The sequence below is a fragment of the Rhinoraja longicauda genome, chromosome 26 (assembly GCF_053455715.1).
Source record: "Rhinoraja longicauda isolate Sanriku21f chromosome 26, sRhiLon1.1, whole genome shotgun sequence".
In the NCBI taxonomy this organism is placed as follows: domain Eukaryota; kingdom Metazoa; phylum Chordata; class Chondrichthyes; order Rajiformes; family Arhynchobatidae; genus Rhinoraja; species Rhinoraja longicauda.
Window position 1 is genome coordinate 22,438,598 of NC_135978.1, and position 18,251 is coordinate 22,456,848.

Here is an 18,251-nt window from a genome sequence, read left to right on the forward strand (position 1 = left end):
CTCATGCATATTGTAATGAGGTTGTTTCGGGCCGTAAGATTTGTGAGTAGAATTTTCTCAACTTTCCTTTATTTCTTTAATCAATTAACTTAAATCTTTATTCACCAGTTAAGGAAAATAGGTCTTTCCTAGCCAATCTCCACACATACCTAATATTGTCTGGCCTCTACTCTCTCTGTAGTGTTGTCCCATTCTTCTAGTATTGTAATGACCCAGAACTGTATCTGTGGCCTAACTCAGACTTTCTATAGTTATAAGGTAGACACAAAATGCTGGAGTAACTTAGCGGGACAGGCAGCATTTCTGGAGAGAAGGAATGGGTGACGTTTCGGGTCGAGACCCTTCAGACTGAATATAGTTATATAGTTATAACTTAGCCTTATTGGTCTTATATTATATGACTGTCCATTAAAAATAGGGATTGTTTTTTGATTTTTGGTCAATTTATTTATCTGCATATGTGACTACGCCCTTCAAAATCTCTCAGCACTCTATTTCTTTGTGCTGGACAATTTTAATGTCTTTTTCTTTGTTTGCCCTTGCCAATGTCCAACCTCACCTTCCTCAAGATTGAATTTCTGTGTACTTAACCAGTCCACCAAGGACTTCCTGAAGTATGAAATACCTCTTAGACCATTGGGCCAAAGGTCTTTGTCCATGCTGTATGGTTCTTTGACTCTATGACTCGATGGTGTGAGTACCTAGGATAAGAGCATACCCCAGAAAGAAATAATTGGATCAGGTCTGAAGCAACAGTTTAAATACACAAATTATGCTCACAACAGATTGAATGCTGGTATTCATGATAATAATGAGAAAAATGTGTGAATGGTATTCGGAAAATTTAATTCCGCTATTGTTTCTCTTTTTAGATGAGTGGCGAGGCTCAGGAGCTGTATTCTATCCGTAATGGTCCCATCCGGACAGCAAGAGTCCTACCTGCACCAAAGACATGTAAGCATTGAAAATTGGTTTGGTAATTCTCAATTGTGAGTATTGACAGACTCGTGCCTGATAGTAAAAAAATTGTGGTTTCTGGTCAACTCCAGGGACCTGAATTCAGAAACATTCTTGTACAGTACTATTGGTGTGCTGTACTAGCTAATGTTGCTATGGGACAAGCTGGGTAATTGGATCAAAAACTGGCTTGGTGATAAAAGCAGAAAGTGGTTGTGGAAGGATGCTTTTCTGTTTGGAAGTCTGTGGCAGGGTCACCTGTTGTTTGTGATTAATATTAATAACTTGGATGTGAATGTAGGAGGTATGATTCGTAAGCTTGAGGATGACCTCAAAGTTGGAGGTGTTATGGATAACGAGGAATGTTGTGCAAGGCTACTGCAGGATCGATTAATTGGAAAGTTGGGTGGGGTGTTGGCAGGTGGAATTTAATCCCAACAAATGTGAGGTGGGATTTTGGGAAGTCAAATAAAGATAGAAGGTATACAATAAATGGTAGGGTGTTAAGGAATGTTGATGAACAAATGAACCTTGCAGTTCAAGTCTATACTTCCCTGAAAATAACAATATGGGTCAATAAGGTGGTGAAGAAAGTAAATAGTTGGGGCAGAGAACGTATATGATTGGATAAGAAAATAACTGCAGATGCTGGTACAAATCGATTTATTCACAAAATGCTGGAGTAACTCAGCAGGTCAGGCAGCATCTCGGGAGAGAAGGAATGGGTGACGTTTCGGGTCGAGACCCTTCTTCAGACTGATTGGATGATGTGATGCAACTTTACAAAACACCGGATAGATTGTACTTGGAATATTGTGCGGTTCTGGTTACCACGCAAAGGAAGGATGTGGTTGCGTTGGAGAAAGTGCAGAGGAGACTTGCTAGGTTGCTGTTTGGATTGGAGGACTTTAGTTTTTGAGAGAGCTTGTTTTCCCTGGAGCAAAGAGACCAAGGGTTGATCTGACAGAGGTAAGTAACTACACCGATCAGCCAAAACATTATGGCCTGATGAGCCAAAACATTATGACCACCTGCCTAATATGCTGTTGGTCCTCCGTGTGCAGCCCCATATGCAGTAGGGTGATTTGCACTGTGTATTGTGACACATTCCTCCCATGACCACCATTAAAATTTTCTAACAAGATTGCTTGTATAGATGTGTGGCTGCTAACTGGTAAGCAAACATGTGTATTTTACAGCTTGGCAAGATGTTAGAAGTGGTGTACCATAGGGATTAGTGTAGGGGCTTGAATATTTAAAAAAAGACATGAATGGTCTAGATGAAGGCATGGAAGGTACGATTGCTGATTTTTTTTGATGACCCTAAGATATGTAGTCAAATAAGTAGTGAAGATGATATGAGGAGGCTACAAAGGTATGAATATAGTTTAAGAAAGAACTGCAGATGTTGGTTTAAATCGAAGGTAGACACAAAATGCTGGAGTAACTCAGCGGGACTGGCAGCATCTCTGGAGAGAATGAATGGGTGATGTTTTGGGTCGTGAAAGTCGGAAGAAAGGTCTCGACCTGAAACATCACCCATTCCTTCTCTCTAGAGATGCTGCCAATCCCGCTGAGTTACTCCAGCATTTTGTGTCTACCTGAATATAGTTTAAATGAGTGGGCAACGATCTGGAAGATGCACAGGGGAAGCCTCTTCCACACCTTACACTGTCATGTGATTTATCTCACCTTTACGGCAATATTCTATCCAGTTGTTCTGTGGCTACCATAGGTGACACGATGATTTGATGTGCAGTGATGTCTAAAATACATGCAGGTCTTGATAAATACTGCACATATCCTCTTTTACGGCATGATTCTATATGCTGCTGTTATCATATTTTGGCCCAATTTTCAACGAATGCATTTGGACCTTGGTGCTGTACACATCACACGTTTAGTGCATGAAAAATGAATGGTCCAATTTCCAGGCAATTAATTGCTTATTATCAAATTAGTGTTACCAGGAGATTTCTCTATGTAGAAGTTGGCTGTGAAATTCCCGACATCAAAACAATGACTGCACTTCAAAAGTTCATTGGTTTTACAGCTCTTCTGGAATGTCTTGAGATTGTGAAAGGTGCTCTATTCTTTCCAATTACTGGTCAGAGAAAACTTAATGTTACCAGTTATTAGGTTCAATTTGTCACCATAGGCATGTTGAAGGAAGCATTGTCTAGGAAATTGTGATCCAGGATTAATTTTACACAATGGAAATTGCATTGGTGATAATTTTCAGTAAAATTAGAGTGACACATTCATGTGTAATTTACATTCATGCATACAATGCTTTCCCACTGTTAGGTACACATCCAGTGATATTATTTATAAAAACAGAAAATACCAGAAACACTCAGCAGTTGGTGTCTTCTAATGTCTTTGATCTGAAACAGTAACTCTTTTTCACTTTCCATCAGTATTGCCTAATCTACTGAATATTTCCAGCATTTTCTGTTTTTATTTCAAATTTCCACTGTTTGATTTTCAGTGTCGCTTGTAATGCAAAACACAGTTCAAGTCTTTGAGACATAAATTGGAGCTCTCAAGACAAGTCTTGCCCTCATATCTTTCTACCAGTTACCTCCCATCTACTTCATTATTCTGAAGAAAGCACCAAACCTGAAACTTCGGCTGTCCATTTCCTTCCATGGATTCTGGCTCATCTGCTGAGTTCCTCCAGCAGTGTTTTTTTTGTTTAACATTCCCGCATACTCAGTTCCTTCTATCTCAAAGGCATGACTGGTGAGCAAAAAGTACAAAGAACACAATACACAATGTTCTCCATTTTGATGCCATTTAAAGTTATAGAAACATAGAAAATAGGTGCAGGAGGAGGCCACTCGGCCCTTCGAGGCAGCACCGCCATTCATTGTGATCATGGCTGATCATCACAATCAATAACCCGTGCCTGCCTTCTCCCCATATCCCTTGATTCCACTAGCCCCATGAGCTCTATCTAACTCTCTCTTAAATCCATCCAGTGATTTCGCCTCCACTGCCCTCTGTGGCAGGGAATTCCACAAATTCACAACTCTCTGGGTGAAAAAGTTCCTTCTCACCTCAGTTTAAAATGGCCTCCCCTTTATTCTAAGACTGTGGCTCCTGGTTCTGGACTCGCCCAACATTGGAACATTTTTCCTGCATCTAACTTGTCCAGTCCTTTTATAATTTATCAGACTTGTCGGTCCAGCACATCCCACAGATGCTCAATCAGATTGTGATCTGGAGAATCTGGAGGCCTTGGCAACACAGTGAACACTTCATCATGTTCCTCAAACCATTCCCGAACAAGTGTGCAGTATGGCAGGGGGCATTATCCTGCTGAAAGAGGCCACTGCCTTCAGGGAATAGCATTGCCATGAAGGGGTATACCTGGTCTGCAACGATGTTTAGGTAGGTGACACGTGTCAAATTGAAGTCCACATGAATGGCCGGACCCAGGGTTTTCCAGCAGAACATTGCCCAGAGCATCACACTCCCTTCCCACAGTCGGTTCGGACCAGACAGGATAACCTTTGTTGCCCTCGCGCATCGATGAGCCTTGGGCGCCCAACACCCTGTCGCTGGTTTGTCCCTCCTCGGACCACTGTCAGTAAGTATTCACCACTGCTGAGCGGGAGCACCCCACAAGCCTTGCTGTTTCAGAGATGCTCTGACCCAGTCGTCTGCCCATAACAATTAAGCCCTTGTCAAAGTCGCTCCGGTCCTTTCTCCTGCATCCAATACATCAACTTCAAAAACTGTCTGTTCACTTGCTGCCTAATATATCCCACCCCTTGACAGGTGTCATTGTAATAAGATAATCAATGTTACTCACTTCACCTGTCAGTGGTCATAATGTTTTGGCTGATCGGTGTATATAGTTCTGATTGGGCCAGTGGTCATCCTGCAGGTGATTATCATCATGTGTGATTATTCGAGCTTGATTATGATTTTCCCTTTAGTGGGTCTTTTCTGTATTATGTCTGCCCAGGTGGACACGTGCATGACATCTTTGAATGTGGGAGACTGATGCATGAACAGCCACCTCAGGGTCCTGGTCAAAGATAGACCCAGTTCCAACAGCATAGGTTCCATGACATAGAAACATAGAAAATAGGTGCAGGAGGAGGCCATTTGGCCCTTTGGGCCATTTGGCACATTTGGCACCTATTCATGGCTGATCATCCACAATAAGTAACCTGTGCCCGCCTTCTCCCCATACCCCTTGATTCTGTTAGCCCTAAGAACTATATCTAACTCGCTCTTGAAAACATCCAGTGAATTGGCCTCCACTGCCTTCTGTGGCAGAGAATTCCACAAATTCACAACTCTCTGGGTGAAAAAGTATTTTCCCATTTTCCTTTTATTTTTGTATATTTTTAAATCACCATTTAATTTTACTGCTTGTGTTAAACCTCGAACCACTGAATTATATAATTCTAGGCAGCCATTCTTTCCATTATCCTTAACCTTCTCTTTGAAAGATTACTAAATTAGTCTCATTCCACCTAGTATTTGTTCATAATTGTATGTATTCTCCCCTGCTAATTTCTCCCACCCACTAGAGAACCCACTTTAAAGTTAGAACCAACACTTTGTTCTCAGTCTGTGCTTTAAGTCCAGGCTCAAAACCTATTTCTATTTCCTAGCGTTTGAGGCCCTCTGAGGGGGTGCTGTGAACTGTTTATGTATGTGCTGTTATGTTTGTGTGCCATTGTATGTTCATTTCTTAGTACCTGAACTGATGTACAGCACTTTGGTCAACGTGGGTTGTTTTTAAATGTGCTATACAAATAAAATTGACTTGACTTGACTAATACCGGGATAATCTATTTTGGGGCGTATGAATGTCTACCAGCTTTACTCACGGTTGAGAGTATCTCCCTGCTGCAGCCTTCTTCCACCTTTTCAGCTCTTGTGGTGCTCCACCCGCTGGCCAACCACCTTCCTCCACCCGTTTCACCGATGAGGTCTTCTTCTTGGGCCGCGCTTTGTCAGGAACCTCCCCCTCGGCCTGCCCACCATGCGGAGTCTGCTAGGTGTGCGGCTCCAGATGGTTTAAGTCTCAGGATCTCAGACACACGCAAGCTTCTCCACCACAAAATGGTGGAGACCCTTGGAGAAGTGCAGGTAAACCGATTCCCTGAGCTTGGTTACAAGTTTGGAGGGTCTCATGCTGTTGAACGCCAAGCTGTTGTCTATGAACACAGTGCGTTGTATGTGTTGTTATTGTCCAAGTGGTCCAGTGCAGAGTGGAGGATCAATTTGATCACATCCTTCATTGATCTATTGTGGTGGTCGGCAAATTGTAGTAGGTCCAGGTGCTTGCTAAGGAAGAATTTGGTATGCACCATAATGAACCTCTCAAAGCACTTCAACACCACGAACGTTAGTGCCACTGGTCGGTAGTCATTGAGGCATGTCACCTTACTCCTTTTGGACACTGTATTATTAATGCCATTTTAAAGCTGGTGAGAACCTCGTACGGCAGTTTTGAGCGTGGCATCTGTGTCGAGATTTATCATGGAGGACGATTTGTCGTCTCTCGTTACTAAATGCAGTTTATGGGTCAGGAAGTCAAGGATCCTGTTGCAGACAGAGTTCTTGATTCTTGGTCCTCCAAAATATTCCAAATGGAATTTAAACTGGAGGTGGCAGAGTATGGACTTAAGCAAGAAGGGCTTCTTGGAGAAGAAGAGCTACCTTAAATTTAGTTGTGTCTGGTTGAGTAACTATAATAATAATAATAATAATCCATTTATTTTATATAGCGCCTTATCACATGCTCAAAGCGCTTTACAAAAACAATTAACATAGAAACAAACAGACAAACTATCCTGACGGAAAAGCGGCGAATACTCAACGCCAGCGTCCTCTCACGTCAGGGTCCGGCAGTAGACATTAAAGAGCACAAGACACACAGATAATTTTTTTTTACATAAAACAGCCATCACAGTGATTGCTCTAGGCATACCCTCACTGTGATGGAAGGCAAAGTCTTATCTCCTCCTCGTTCTTCTCCCGTGGTGCCACGAGGTGATCGAGGCTCCCAACTTTTTGAAGCCTCCACCGGGCGATGGAAAGTCCCAGGGCCGAGCCGAGCAGGCCGATGAAAGTCCTGAGCCCCCACCGGGCGATGGAAAGTGCTGCGGCCGAGCCACGCAGGGTGATGAAGGGCCTGCGGGCGGGTTGATCATACCTCACGCTTCGGGGCGGTCGAAGTTGCTACGGCTGGAGCTCCCAAAAGCCGGTCACCAGCCAGGGACCTGCGAACTCCCGATGTTGCGGTCTGCAGGGCCCACGGCCGAAGCCTCCGAGATGGTAAGTCCAGGCCCTGCGACAGGAGTCTTTGAGGTCGATCCCAGCTGGAGGCCGCCGACTCCACGATGTTAGGCCGTAGCGCGAACGGAGATACGACACGGTAAAGGTCGCATCTCCGTTGAGGAGGAGATTTGAAAAAAGGTTTCCCCCAACCCCCCCACCACCCCCCTACATACACAGAATTAAAAATAATACAAAACGTACATTTAACAACGACAATGACAAAAAACCCCCCAAAAAAACCAGAGAGACTGCCGGTGAGCCGCAGCTGCAGAACACAGCCACACCCCAAAAGTATATTCACCCCTATAGTAGGGTGAAGACTATTCCATGCTTTAATTGTGCGAGGGAAGAAGGGTAGCTGGTATCTCGAATTGAATCGAATGTCCTCGTCTGCTCCTGATAGGTTTGGGTTTGGTGTAGATGTGGTAATCTATGTCGAGCTGACCATTTAACATTTTGTAAAAACAGGTCAAATGGTGGGCTTTACGTCTGTCTTGGAGCGGGTTCCACCCCAATGAATTTAGAAGTCTGGTAACACTCGCTTCTCTCTCAAAGGTATTTGTTACAAATCGAGCTGCCTGTCTTTGGACACGTTCGATGGAAGAAATGTTTCTATTTGTGTATGGATCCCATGCTGCAACTGCGTAATCCAAATGAGGTCTAACAAGGATGAAGTATAACTTCTCTTTGATAGAAGTTGAACAATGATAAAAGACGCATCTCAGAAAATTTAGGACACCTGTTGCTTTCACCGTTGCATGATGAGTCTGACCATTCCAACATAGATCGTTCTGTAATTTGTTGCCAAGATACTTGGTCTGTTTGGATTCTTCAAGGGTGGCACCAAGGATATTATATGATGTTCTGCCTGGTTTCCTCCTCCTGGTGACACGCATGGTTTCACATTTGGAAGGATTGAACTGCATCCCCCATTGTTGTGACCACGCAACCATAGTATTGAGATATTTTTGAAGAGCATCTTTATCATCAGCTGACTTAATTGGACTGTACAGCAAACAATCATCAGCGAATAGTCTGGTCGTGCTTGTGACTTTTTCATGGATATCATTAATGTAAAGCAAAAACAGATGTGGGCGCAATACTGTGCCCTGAGATGTACCACTTAACACTGGATGCCAATCAGAGCTTTTTCCATTCACACACATGAGCTGAAGACGTTTTGTCAGAAAACTGGAAATCCATCGTTACGTGTTGGAACGAACACCATAGAAGTCAAGCTTCCGAAGCAGTCTCTGTTGAGGGATGACATCAAATGCTTTAGAAAAGTCTAGCACTACGAAATCCGTGATGACATTGCTATCAAGGTTCTTGGCCAGGTCACTGGTCATCAGGATAAGCTGAGACTCGTATGATCTGTGCTTCCTAAATGCATGTTGGTTGTCAGCAAGTATGGTGCGTTTGCTAAGGTGTTTCATCAGGTTACTATTGATTACATGCTCCAGTATTTTGCAGCAAGTGCTTGTTAATGAAACAGGACGATAATTAGCCGGGTTGGTGGATGAACCCTTCATAAAGAGAGGAGTGATGTTAACCTTCCTCCAATCCAGCGGAACATCACCTGAGTCAAGCGACTGTTGGAAAATGAACTGCAAAACAGGAGCCAGTTCCTCGGCCGCGTTCTTAAGGGCTTGATTCTCTATCTGGTCAGGTCCAATAGCTTTTGTTGTATTGATGTTGAGCAGTAACTTCTTTACACCTTCAACCTCAATTTTAATAGCAGGCATATCAGCATACGGGCTAGGCGGCAGACCTGGAAATGATGAAGGCTCCATATCCTCCCGGGTGAAAACGTGTTGAAATTGGTTTGCAAGAGCTTCTGCCTTTGTCTGGTCCTCAGTGATCAGACAGTTGTTCACTTTAAGCATCTGGATACCAGTGTTGTCTGTCCGTCTAGATTTCACATATCTCCAAAAAGCCTTGGGTTGCTCTTACTCAAGAATGGAAGAAACATGTTGTCTATGAGTACTCCTAATAGCACGATCGACTTGCTTTCGTACTCTAGTAAAATTGTCCCAATCCAGTTTTGTACCCCCTTTTTTGGCACAGATATAAAACTTCTCTTTCTTACTGCAGAGACGTTTCAGTTTTGCTGAAAACCAAGGAGGGCGCATATGACCCTTAATGAGTTTTTGAGGAACATGATTTACAACAATGTCATTTAAAGAGTCTCTCAGCCGCACCCAGTTGTCTTTTACGGTTCTTTTATCTGGTTGCAGGTCAAAGAAATCTTTCCTCAGTTTTTTTGCCAAGTCTTTAAATTCCTCACAGTTCACTTTTCTCCAGAGGGAAATTTTACACGGTAGTTTTGAAGGAACTTTAATCTATGTTTGCAGTTTTGCTTGAATAATAAAATGATCGTTGATTCCAACACACGATGAAACCTCCGAAATTAAGTCTAGATGCGAAGTCAACAATAAATCTAAAGTATTTTCAGTGCCACTTGCATCATCACGTCTGGTAGGGAAAGTTACTTTTTGGGTCAGTTGATTTTCCAGAATAAGGTCAGCCAGGGCTTCCTGAAGAGCCCCTTTTGGTCCACTTTGTGTGCCGTCAAACCAATCTACACCTGGGACATTGAAATCACCCCCCAGGATGATAAGTGGACAACGTGATGAGGCGTTAAATTTGGAGATGTTTGATTTAAGATCTAAAAGAAGCTCAGATTTCATGTCAGGTGGTCGGTAAAAGCTTCCGACCTGTAACAACTAACCCTGGAGCGTACTTGACACCAGATTTGCTCTGAATCACTGTCTAAGTCAGTTTTTTCAACACAAGAAATAGTATTGTTTACTCCGATGAATACACCACCTCCATGCGAGTTTCTGTCCTTCCTAGAAATATGGAGATGAGAAGGGAAAATCTCAGCAGATTTAATTGATGGGTCTAGCCAAGATTCAGACCCGATAAGGATATCAGGATTTTCAATTTCAATAAATGAATTTATCGCAGCAGATTTTCCTTTTGTACTACAGCAATTTATAACAGCGATTTTGATCCCATATTTGCTGCTGATATTATTGCAATCACTATCTTTTTTGGTACCATGAATCTCATTTTGGGCATTTTCATTACACACATTTCTTTGTCCATTGACATGTTGACGATGGTGGAAGCTAATGGAGCGGGAGGACAGAGAATTGTCATCATCAGGGGTATTACTCTTACCATCTTTCCCAACAATAGTCCAGCCATCCTTTGTCTTCACACATTTCAGCGGAGGGGGTGTTTTCTCTGCTTTGGATGTCGTTGGACAAAACCACCCAGAAACATTTTTTTAGAGTATTTTTTTGTGTAAGTGACCAGCACAATTTGGGCTGGATGATCTTAAATTCACATGATGCCATACGTCACAATCAGAGTCATCATTCAGAGATGTAAGACTTTCAAATGAATTGCTGAAGCTGAGCATACTTGCAAGGTCGCTTGACGAGTCAAAAAATGAACTAGCAAAGTTGATTTTGCTAGATGGCAGATGGCATTTAGATTTTTGGAGTGAAAACCAACAGTGTCGTTTGACACATTGGAGCAGTTCAGGTGAAACCATTTTGTGCACATCGAGCACTGAATACCTGAGTCTTTAACAGCAAATAGGCACAAACCACACGGATACTTTGGTTTACGTCCACAGTGCTGACGTTTTGGGCCTGGGTTGAGGTTGATGTCCCCAGCCAGTCAATTAACAATAATAAACAATGACCTCTAGAGTAGCCTAGAAAGGGGGTAGCTGAGTATTTCATCCCATTTCCACGAAACACATTTACGTGTGTCTTCTGGGCACTGAGGTTTTGGCAAACCAGAGTCACATTCATAAAAAATTCTCAATCCAAGTTGGGAACAGGCGATCGTCAGAAGCAAGTACAATACCGGTGTTGATGTGTTTCGTAGTCTTCTGGATCCAAGCATGATACTGATTCAATCTTCAATATTAGAAATCCAATATGGTGCGGGTGAGGTTATAGTATTCTACGATGTATATTGCAGCTGGGCCGGGTGGCGAGAAAGTTTTCAAGGTTAAAAACAGCTAAAGTGCAGTAACTTTCCGACGAAAATCACAAAATTAGTCTCGGCTGGTAGCACGAAGATTTCCTTGCGCGATAAAAAGTTACAAAAAAGCCCTGATAAATGATAAAACTAAATAGGACTCAGGAGAGAAGCAACTGCCGCCACCAGGCCGTTCACTTGCCGTGTCTTGTCTTAAAAACAGCTAAAAAGTAGTTTATTTTTAAGGAATTGGAAGGGAAAGGTTGGAAGGCCAGGCGAGGCTGCTGCAGCAGCCTTGGCCTTGCACCGGCCTTGGCTGCTGCAGCAGCCTTGGCCTTGAAAAGCCTTGGCCTGACACCGACAGCAGCCCTTCCAGAACTTTCCTCCCAGTCACTGTGGTGTTAGATAGCGGTCCCGGCCTCTGGTCTCCGGTTCCCGGTCTCTGGCCGGGTGGATGCTGAGGCTCCGGCTCTGCTTGCAGACACTGCGGCCTCTACCCGCTGAGGCTCCGGCTCTGCTTGCGGAGTCCTAGGTTCTGGATTGTAGAGATTTGTTTGGTTGGGATTACGGTGTTGAAGGCAGAGTTATAGTTAATAAATAGTCTGACATAGGTGTCATTGTTATCTAGATGTTCCAGGGATGAGTGTAGTGCCAGGAAGACGACATCTGCCATGGACCTATTGTGGCGGTAGGTGAATTGCAGTAGATCACGGCTGTATGGGAGGCTGGAGTTGATGTGTGCCATGACCAGCCTCTTGAAGCACTTCATGATAGTTGATGTGAAAGTCACTGAGAGGCAGTCACAAAGGCATGCTACCTTGTTTTTCTTTCGGATCACCAGAATGACAGTGATCTTGTTAAGGCTGGTGGGAACCTCGAATTGGAGTAGGAAAGATTAAAGATGTCTGAATACTTCTGCCAGCTGCTCCGCAGAGGTTCTGAGGACATGGCTGGGGACTCCAACTGGGCCACTTGCTTACCACAGGCTGCTAACTCAGGAAAGTCAGTGTGACGTTTGTATTGGTGACCATAAGTAAAAGTGCACCTGAGGCTGTCAGGGCAGATGACGTTATTCCACTGATCTTCTGTTCAAAACAAGCTCATAATGTATTGAGTTCATAAGGAAAGGATGTGTGTTGCCATTAATTCTGTTTAACTTTGCTTTGTAACCCATTATAGCTTGCAAGCCTTGCTGCAATTGATGAGCAAAAGTGCAGTTAGTCTGGGACTTTAGTTTGATCTAGGATTGTTTTTTGGTATCCCTGATGGCTTTGTGAAGGTCATAGCTGGATTTCCGGTATAGGTTGGGATCACCTGACATGAACACTTTAGACTTGGTCTTCATTAGGGAATAGGTCTGGCATGGCATCCAGGTTTTGATGGATCAAAGGTGTGATAACGTCTGGAGTTGTCTCGATGAAACCTTAAACTGCGTTTTAATGAGTAAGTTATCACTGACCAAGTGTTGCTTGATTACTGTCAATGACATTTTCTATCAATTTGCTGATTATTGAGGCTGAACTAAATAGGTATTAATTAGGTTAATTTGATCCTTCCTGTTTTGTGCAGGCAGGACAGGTTCGCAACAGTTTAGCTACAAACATGATTAGTTCTGAACCACAAGTGCTCACTGTAACCACTGATGCCCATAAATCGGTCTGCTTCACAGACTTTGCTGTAACTAATGCTCTTGCCTAGTTCTTGATATCATATGGAGTGGCTTCGGTCTTGGTGAGAATATAAGGAGGAAGTCAAGATGAGTCATCCAAACAAAAAATAATCTGGAAGAACTCAGCGTTCAAGCAGTGTCTGTGAAACTCTCTTTAACTGAATAACTGGTTCATGATTGCCACGCAGTGTTCCTATTTCTGAATAATAGATGAATTGGTTTGTGGATTCTTCTGCCAAGGTTTATGAACTTTTATGTTTGTCCCAAGCAGTCACTTGAACTGTTTGGTCTGCTAAACTATTTCAGAGGGTGATTAAGAGTTAAATGCAGTGTTGGGTCTAGTCATATTATACCCAGACTGCAAGACCCCCTCTCTGAAAACAGTTGATTTTTTGTTACAATCTGGTAATTCTATGGCACAATCACATTCTAAAATTTTATTTAATGATATGAGGCAAGAGAGGAGATTCCAGGAAGTTCTAGTCTGGTGGTCATTGCATCAATGACAGGGAAGCTGTGGGATAGGATCATTAGGGATAGGAGGTGATTTATGAGGGTAGGGCAGTGGATGTTGTTTACATGGATTTTAATAAGACATTTGATACAATCCATGTTTCGCTGTTCTGGAAGATGGATGGGATCCAAGATGAATTGATAGTTTGGATACAGAACTGGCATACCCACAAAAGACAGTGTTATTCTGGCTAAAGGTCTGTGACCATTGGTATTCTACAGTGATCTGTATTGGCACCTTTGTTGCCTGTGTCATATATAAATGACTTGGATGCAAATGTCGATGAGTTAGTAAGTTTGCAGATGACACCAAAATTGGTGGAATATATAGATCAGTTAAAGATATGGGTGGATAAGTGACAGATGGAGTTTAATCCGATGAAGTCTGAGATGTTGCACTACTGGAAGTTGAATTCAAGGGGAATGTATACAGTTAATGACAAGACCTTTAACAGCATTGATGGAAATAGGGGTTATCATATCATCATATCATATATATACAGCCGGAAACAGGCCTTTTCGGCCCTCCAAGTCCGTGCCGCCCAGTGATCCCCGTACATTAACACTATCCTACACCCACTAGGGACAATTTTTACATTTACCCAGCCAATTAACCTACATACCTGTACGTCTTTGGAGTGTGGGAGGAAACCGAAGATCTCGGAGAAAACCCACGCAGGTCACGGGGAGAACGTACAAACTCCTTACAGTGCAGCACCCGTAGTCAGGATCGAACCTGAGTCTCCGGCGCTGCATTCGCTGTAAAGCAGCAACTCTACCGCTGCGCTACCGTGCCGCCCGTTTGAAGTGGTTGAAGTGTTGAAGTGGTTGAAGGGGTTGAAGTGTATCGCTCCGTGAAAGTGGCAACATAAGTTGGTAAAGAAAGCATATGGTATGGGCATACGGTATAAGAGTCAGGAAGTCATGTTGCAGTTTTATAAAACTGTGGTTAGGCTGCATTCGAAGCAATGTGCAGTTCTGGTTGCCCCATTTCAGGAGGCTTTGTAGAGGGTCCAGAAGATGATTACCAGGTTTTAGCTGTAAGGAGTGTTTCTACAAACTTAGATTATTTTCTCTGAACTTCAGAGGCTGAGGGGCCACTCTACCACTCACCTACATACTAAGGACAATATACAGCAGTCAATTAACTAATCAGTCTAAATATCTGTGGGATCTGGGAGGAAACTGGTCAGGGGGAGAATATGCAAATCTGCACAGAGTCACCTCAGTCAGGATTAAACCTGTGAGGCAGTGGTGCTATCAGCTGCTCCACCATGCCACCCTGTTCTGGCTAATGGAAGGGTAGCAAATGAAGTTGTAGAGTGTGAAGAGGGCTAGAAAAGTTTTCAGAAGTAGTAAACAACCTTTTCTTCAGTAAAGTTTCTTTTCCATGATCTTTGCATTGGTTCTCTGTCTACGTGTACGTTAGAAACTTGCCAAATTAATCTTTGCTGGGGGCTAAGAAATTGGCTTGATCCTTTTGGCAAAGTCAGAGAAATAGCAAGTAACTCACTATTGATCTGAACCAATTACTTATTTCATACCCATTCCATACCTGTATCAATATTTTGCAGTCCATTAATTTTTGGATTGAGCAAGATTTAAACTGGCTCCATTTTTACTTTGTCCACATGGCTTTTAACTGCTCCTTTAATTGTGATTCAGCTGCATGTGTCTTCATCTGTCTCGCATCCAGTAAAATTCTGAGCATATGTTCAAAAGCTGGGTGGCGATTCTGTTTATTTTCAACTGGCCCTCATCTGAACTTCAGCAGATTTTCTGTGAGACGAAAGTGCTCAACAACAGCATAGAAACTGGCTGGAAGCAGATGAAAGAAGAACACTTCCACAGAGTATGAGTTGTAGATACATAACACGCAGGCTGAAAGATTCCAAGCTGAAATGAATCGCTTGTGAAAAGAATTATAACAGAGAATCTGATTGCAGTCAGAATGGCACAAACAATGTTTTACTGTGTCTGACTGTAAAAGGGGGATTGTTTGATGTGGGAGTTGAGGGTGGGTGGATTTGGCTCAGACTTAATATAGGTGACTGCAGTGATAAGAAATTTCTGTCCAAGTGTGAAGCTCGTAATTTAAATGGGGTTTAACCCTTTCACTTGCAGAAGTTTTATTCTTTCCCAAAATGAGGTGTTTGTAAAACTTGTTCGATTGACCAGCTAATATGACAGTTAGAGGAAGCATCTTATTTACTTCATATTAATTTAAATATTCAGTTTGCAGATGATATTAAAACAGGTAGTATCGTAGACAGTGAAGATAGTTATCTAGAATTACAGTGTGATCTTGACCAGCTAAGCAAGTGGGCTGAGGATTGCCAAATGGGGTTCGATTCAGATAAGTGTTGCATTTTGAGAAGACAAACTAGGGCAGTACTTTCGCAGTGAACTGTCGGGCCCTGGGCAGTGTTATAGAGCAGAAGGATTTCGGAGTATAAATACCAGGTTCCCTGAAAGTGGTGTCATAAGTAGATAGCGAGGTGAAAAAGGCTTTTAGCACACAAGCCTTAATCAGTCAAAGAATTAAGGATAAAAATTGAGAGGCAATGTTGTAGTCATGCAAGAAGTTGGTGAGGCCGCACTTGGAGCATTGTGTTCAGTTTTGGTCACCCTGCTATAGAAAATATACCATTAAGATGTAAAGTGTGCAGTGAAGATTTATGAGGATGTTGCCAGCACTCGAGGGTCTGAGTTATAGGGAGAGGTTGGGCAGGCTAGGACTTTATTTCTTGGAGCACAGGAGGCTGTGGGATGATCTTATAGAGGTATATAAAATCAAGGAACAAATAGAGTGAATGCACCTAGTCTTTTTCCCAAGATTGGGGAATCAAGAACTTCAGGGCATAGATTTAAGGTGAGAGGGGAAAGATTTAATAGGAACCTGAGGGGAAAACTTTTTCATACAGATGGTAGTATATGGAACAAGCTGCCAGAGAAAATAGTTGATGCAGATACAAAAACAACATTTAAAAGACATTTGGATAGATATATGGGCTAAATGTGGGAAAATGGGACTAGCTCAGATGAGGCATGTTGGTCAGCATGGATGAGTTGTGCCAAAGGGCCTATTTCTGTGCTGTATGGTTCTATTGACTGAAGAACAATATATATTCTCATTTCAGTTAACCTTCCCTCACTGGTCCTTCTATTCCCCTGATCCTTCCACACATACCCTTCTTTTTCACAAGATCCTCTCCCCTCTCACCCAGCTTTTACCTCATCCACACACTTGTTGTGTTGAGCCTGCTTCCCCCTTACTTTCCCAGCCTACCCTGCCTCCCTTATGGTTCTATACTCCACCCACAAAATGTCATCACCTAGAGTCTCTGGGTATCACCACCAGGAGAGAAAGGCAACTTGCTCAGCTTCAGGAAGAATTGGGGAGGAGAAATGTCTATGTCAGGGTATAATCGGGATGTCCATGGGGATAAACTGTAAACAATGTTATCTGCTCAATGAGTGAATGGGAGCAGTTATAATGAGAATAAAGACTAAAGAACACAGAAAAGAATGTAGAAGTTGTGACAGGCTGGCTGGGCATATAATCCTCTCAAGAGTAAAATAAGGAAAAAGTACCGACAATCTCTGACTTGCATGACAGGTGAGTTATGTGTGCATTTAAACAATTCACAATAGGTGGTCCCGTTGCCCGAATGACCTGTGATAATGCAACGGGAGGATGGCGTGGGCTTTCCTTCAGCTTCATAGAGATAAAAGCGTCACCCAGGCTCACTACTCTTCCAGTTTCGGCCACTGTCGGTGTGACACTGGGAAGGCAGCAGAGAGCAATTCGCAGCCGACATCTTCCACATGGTGCACCAGCGAGCACTTCTTCACCAGCTGCCGTGCAGTTGATTCGGTTGTTGTTTCGGCTCATGTTGTAGCCCCTGGCCAGAGACTCTTTGTTCAGGCCACCACCACTGACGGAACGCGCTCGGGCACCGTGAGGCTCCCCCCTCTCAACAGTTTCCGCTTCTTCCTGTCGGTGCTCACTTTGTTTGCTCTACCGTTCCCCCCCCCCCCCTTCCACCTCCCCCGATGGAAAGATGTCCATGACTCTGGGGGAAAAGGAGAAGGAAGAGGAGGAGGCAGTGGTGGTGGGGGGAGCGGGAGTTAAGGTCAAATTAGGTTGTTAATTGTCTGGTTTGCCTTTGCAAACCATTTTTATCAAGAATCTTAAATTTGCCATTTTCGAGTCCTTTGCCATCTCACATATGTCTTGGGCAGTTGAAAGATCCTTCCCTAATTCTCTCATATCAGGGATTAGTCTTGGGGCTTGTCTAGACTCCAAAATGTAAAATTTCCTTCTATTTTGGTATTGAGAACCAGCTGATGTGCATTGCAAGTTATCACGATTAATGTCTTCTCTTTAGTTTTGTGCATTATTTGTATTGAGATTTTAGGGAAGTGTCCCATTAAAGGGCCTTTCCTTAAACTGTTCCTCGAGATCTTGTGAGCTAGTATCACAGTCAAAGTCTCATTTACTTATTTGGTGTCAACTTGATTCAGTTAGCAAATGTTCTTCTCTCTTGAAGGCTGTGAACTGAAATCCCAGTTCGGCAGTTCAATGAATATATCCGATTACCGTTGAAAATTATTATTGATTCTTCATCCACTAATTTTAAGGCTGTGCATTTCAAGTCATGATAACTTGATGCATTTATAAAAACTTGTCTTTTTCCTTTTTGGTTCTTGTGCCAGTTATCTTAAATCATCATTCGCTGGCTACTGACTCATCCATCAGTGGAAATCATTCCCCTTTTTTGTAAAAATGTCATACAAC

General features: G+C 43.0%; 1 protein-coding gene across 6 annotated transcripts in view; it reads left to right on the plus strand.

The window, feature by feature from the left end:
• Window positions 1-18,251, plus strand: part of bcas3 (BCAS3 microtubule associated cell migration factor) — a 681,054-nt gene that overhangs the window by 60,055 nt on the left and 602,748 nt on the right. For all 6 annotated transcript variants that reach the window (XM_078422068.1, XM_078422067.1, XM_078422074.1 and 3 more), the window contains exon 6: window positions 873-954. In XM_078422068.1, the coding sequence (XP_078278194.1) occupies window positions 873-954 (82 nt within the window). The remainder of the gene's footprint in view (window positions 1-872; window positions 955-18,251) is intronic.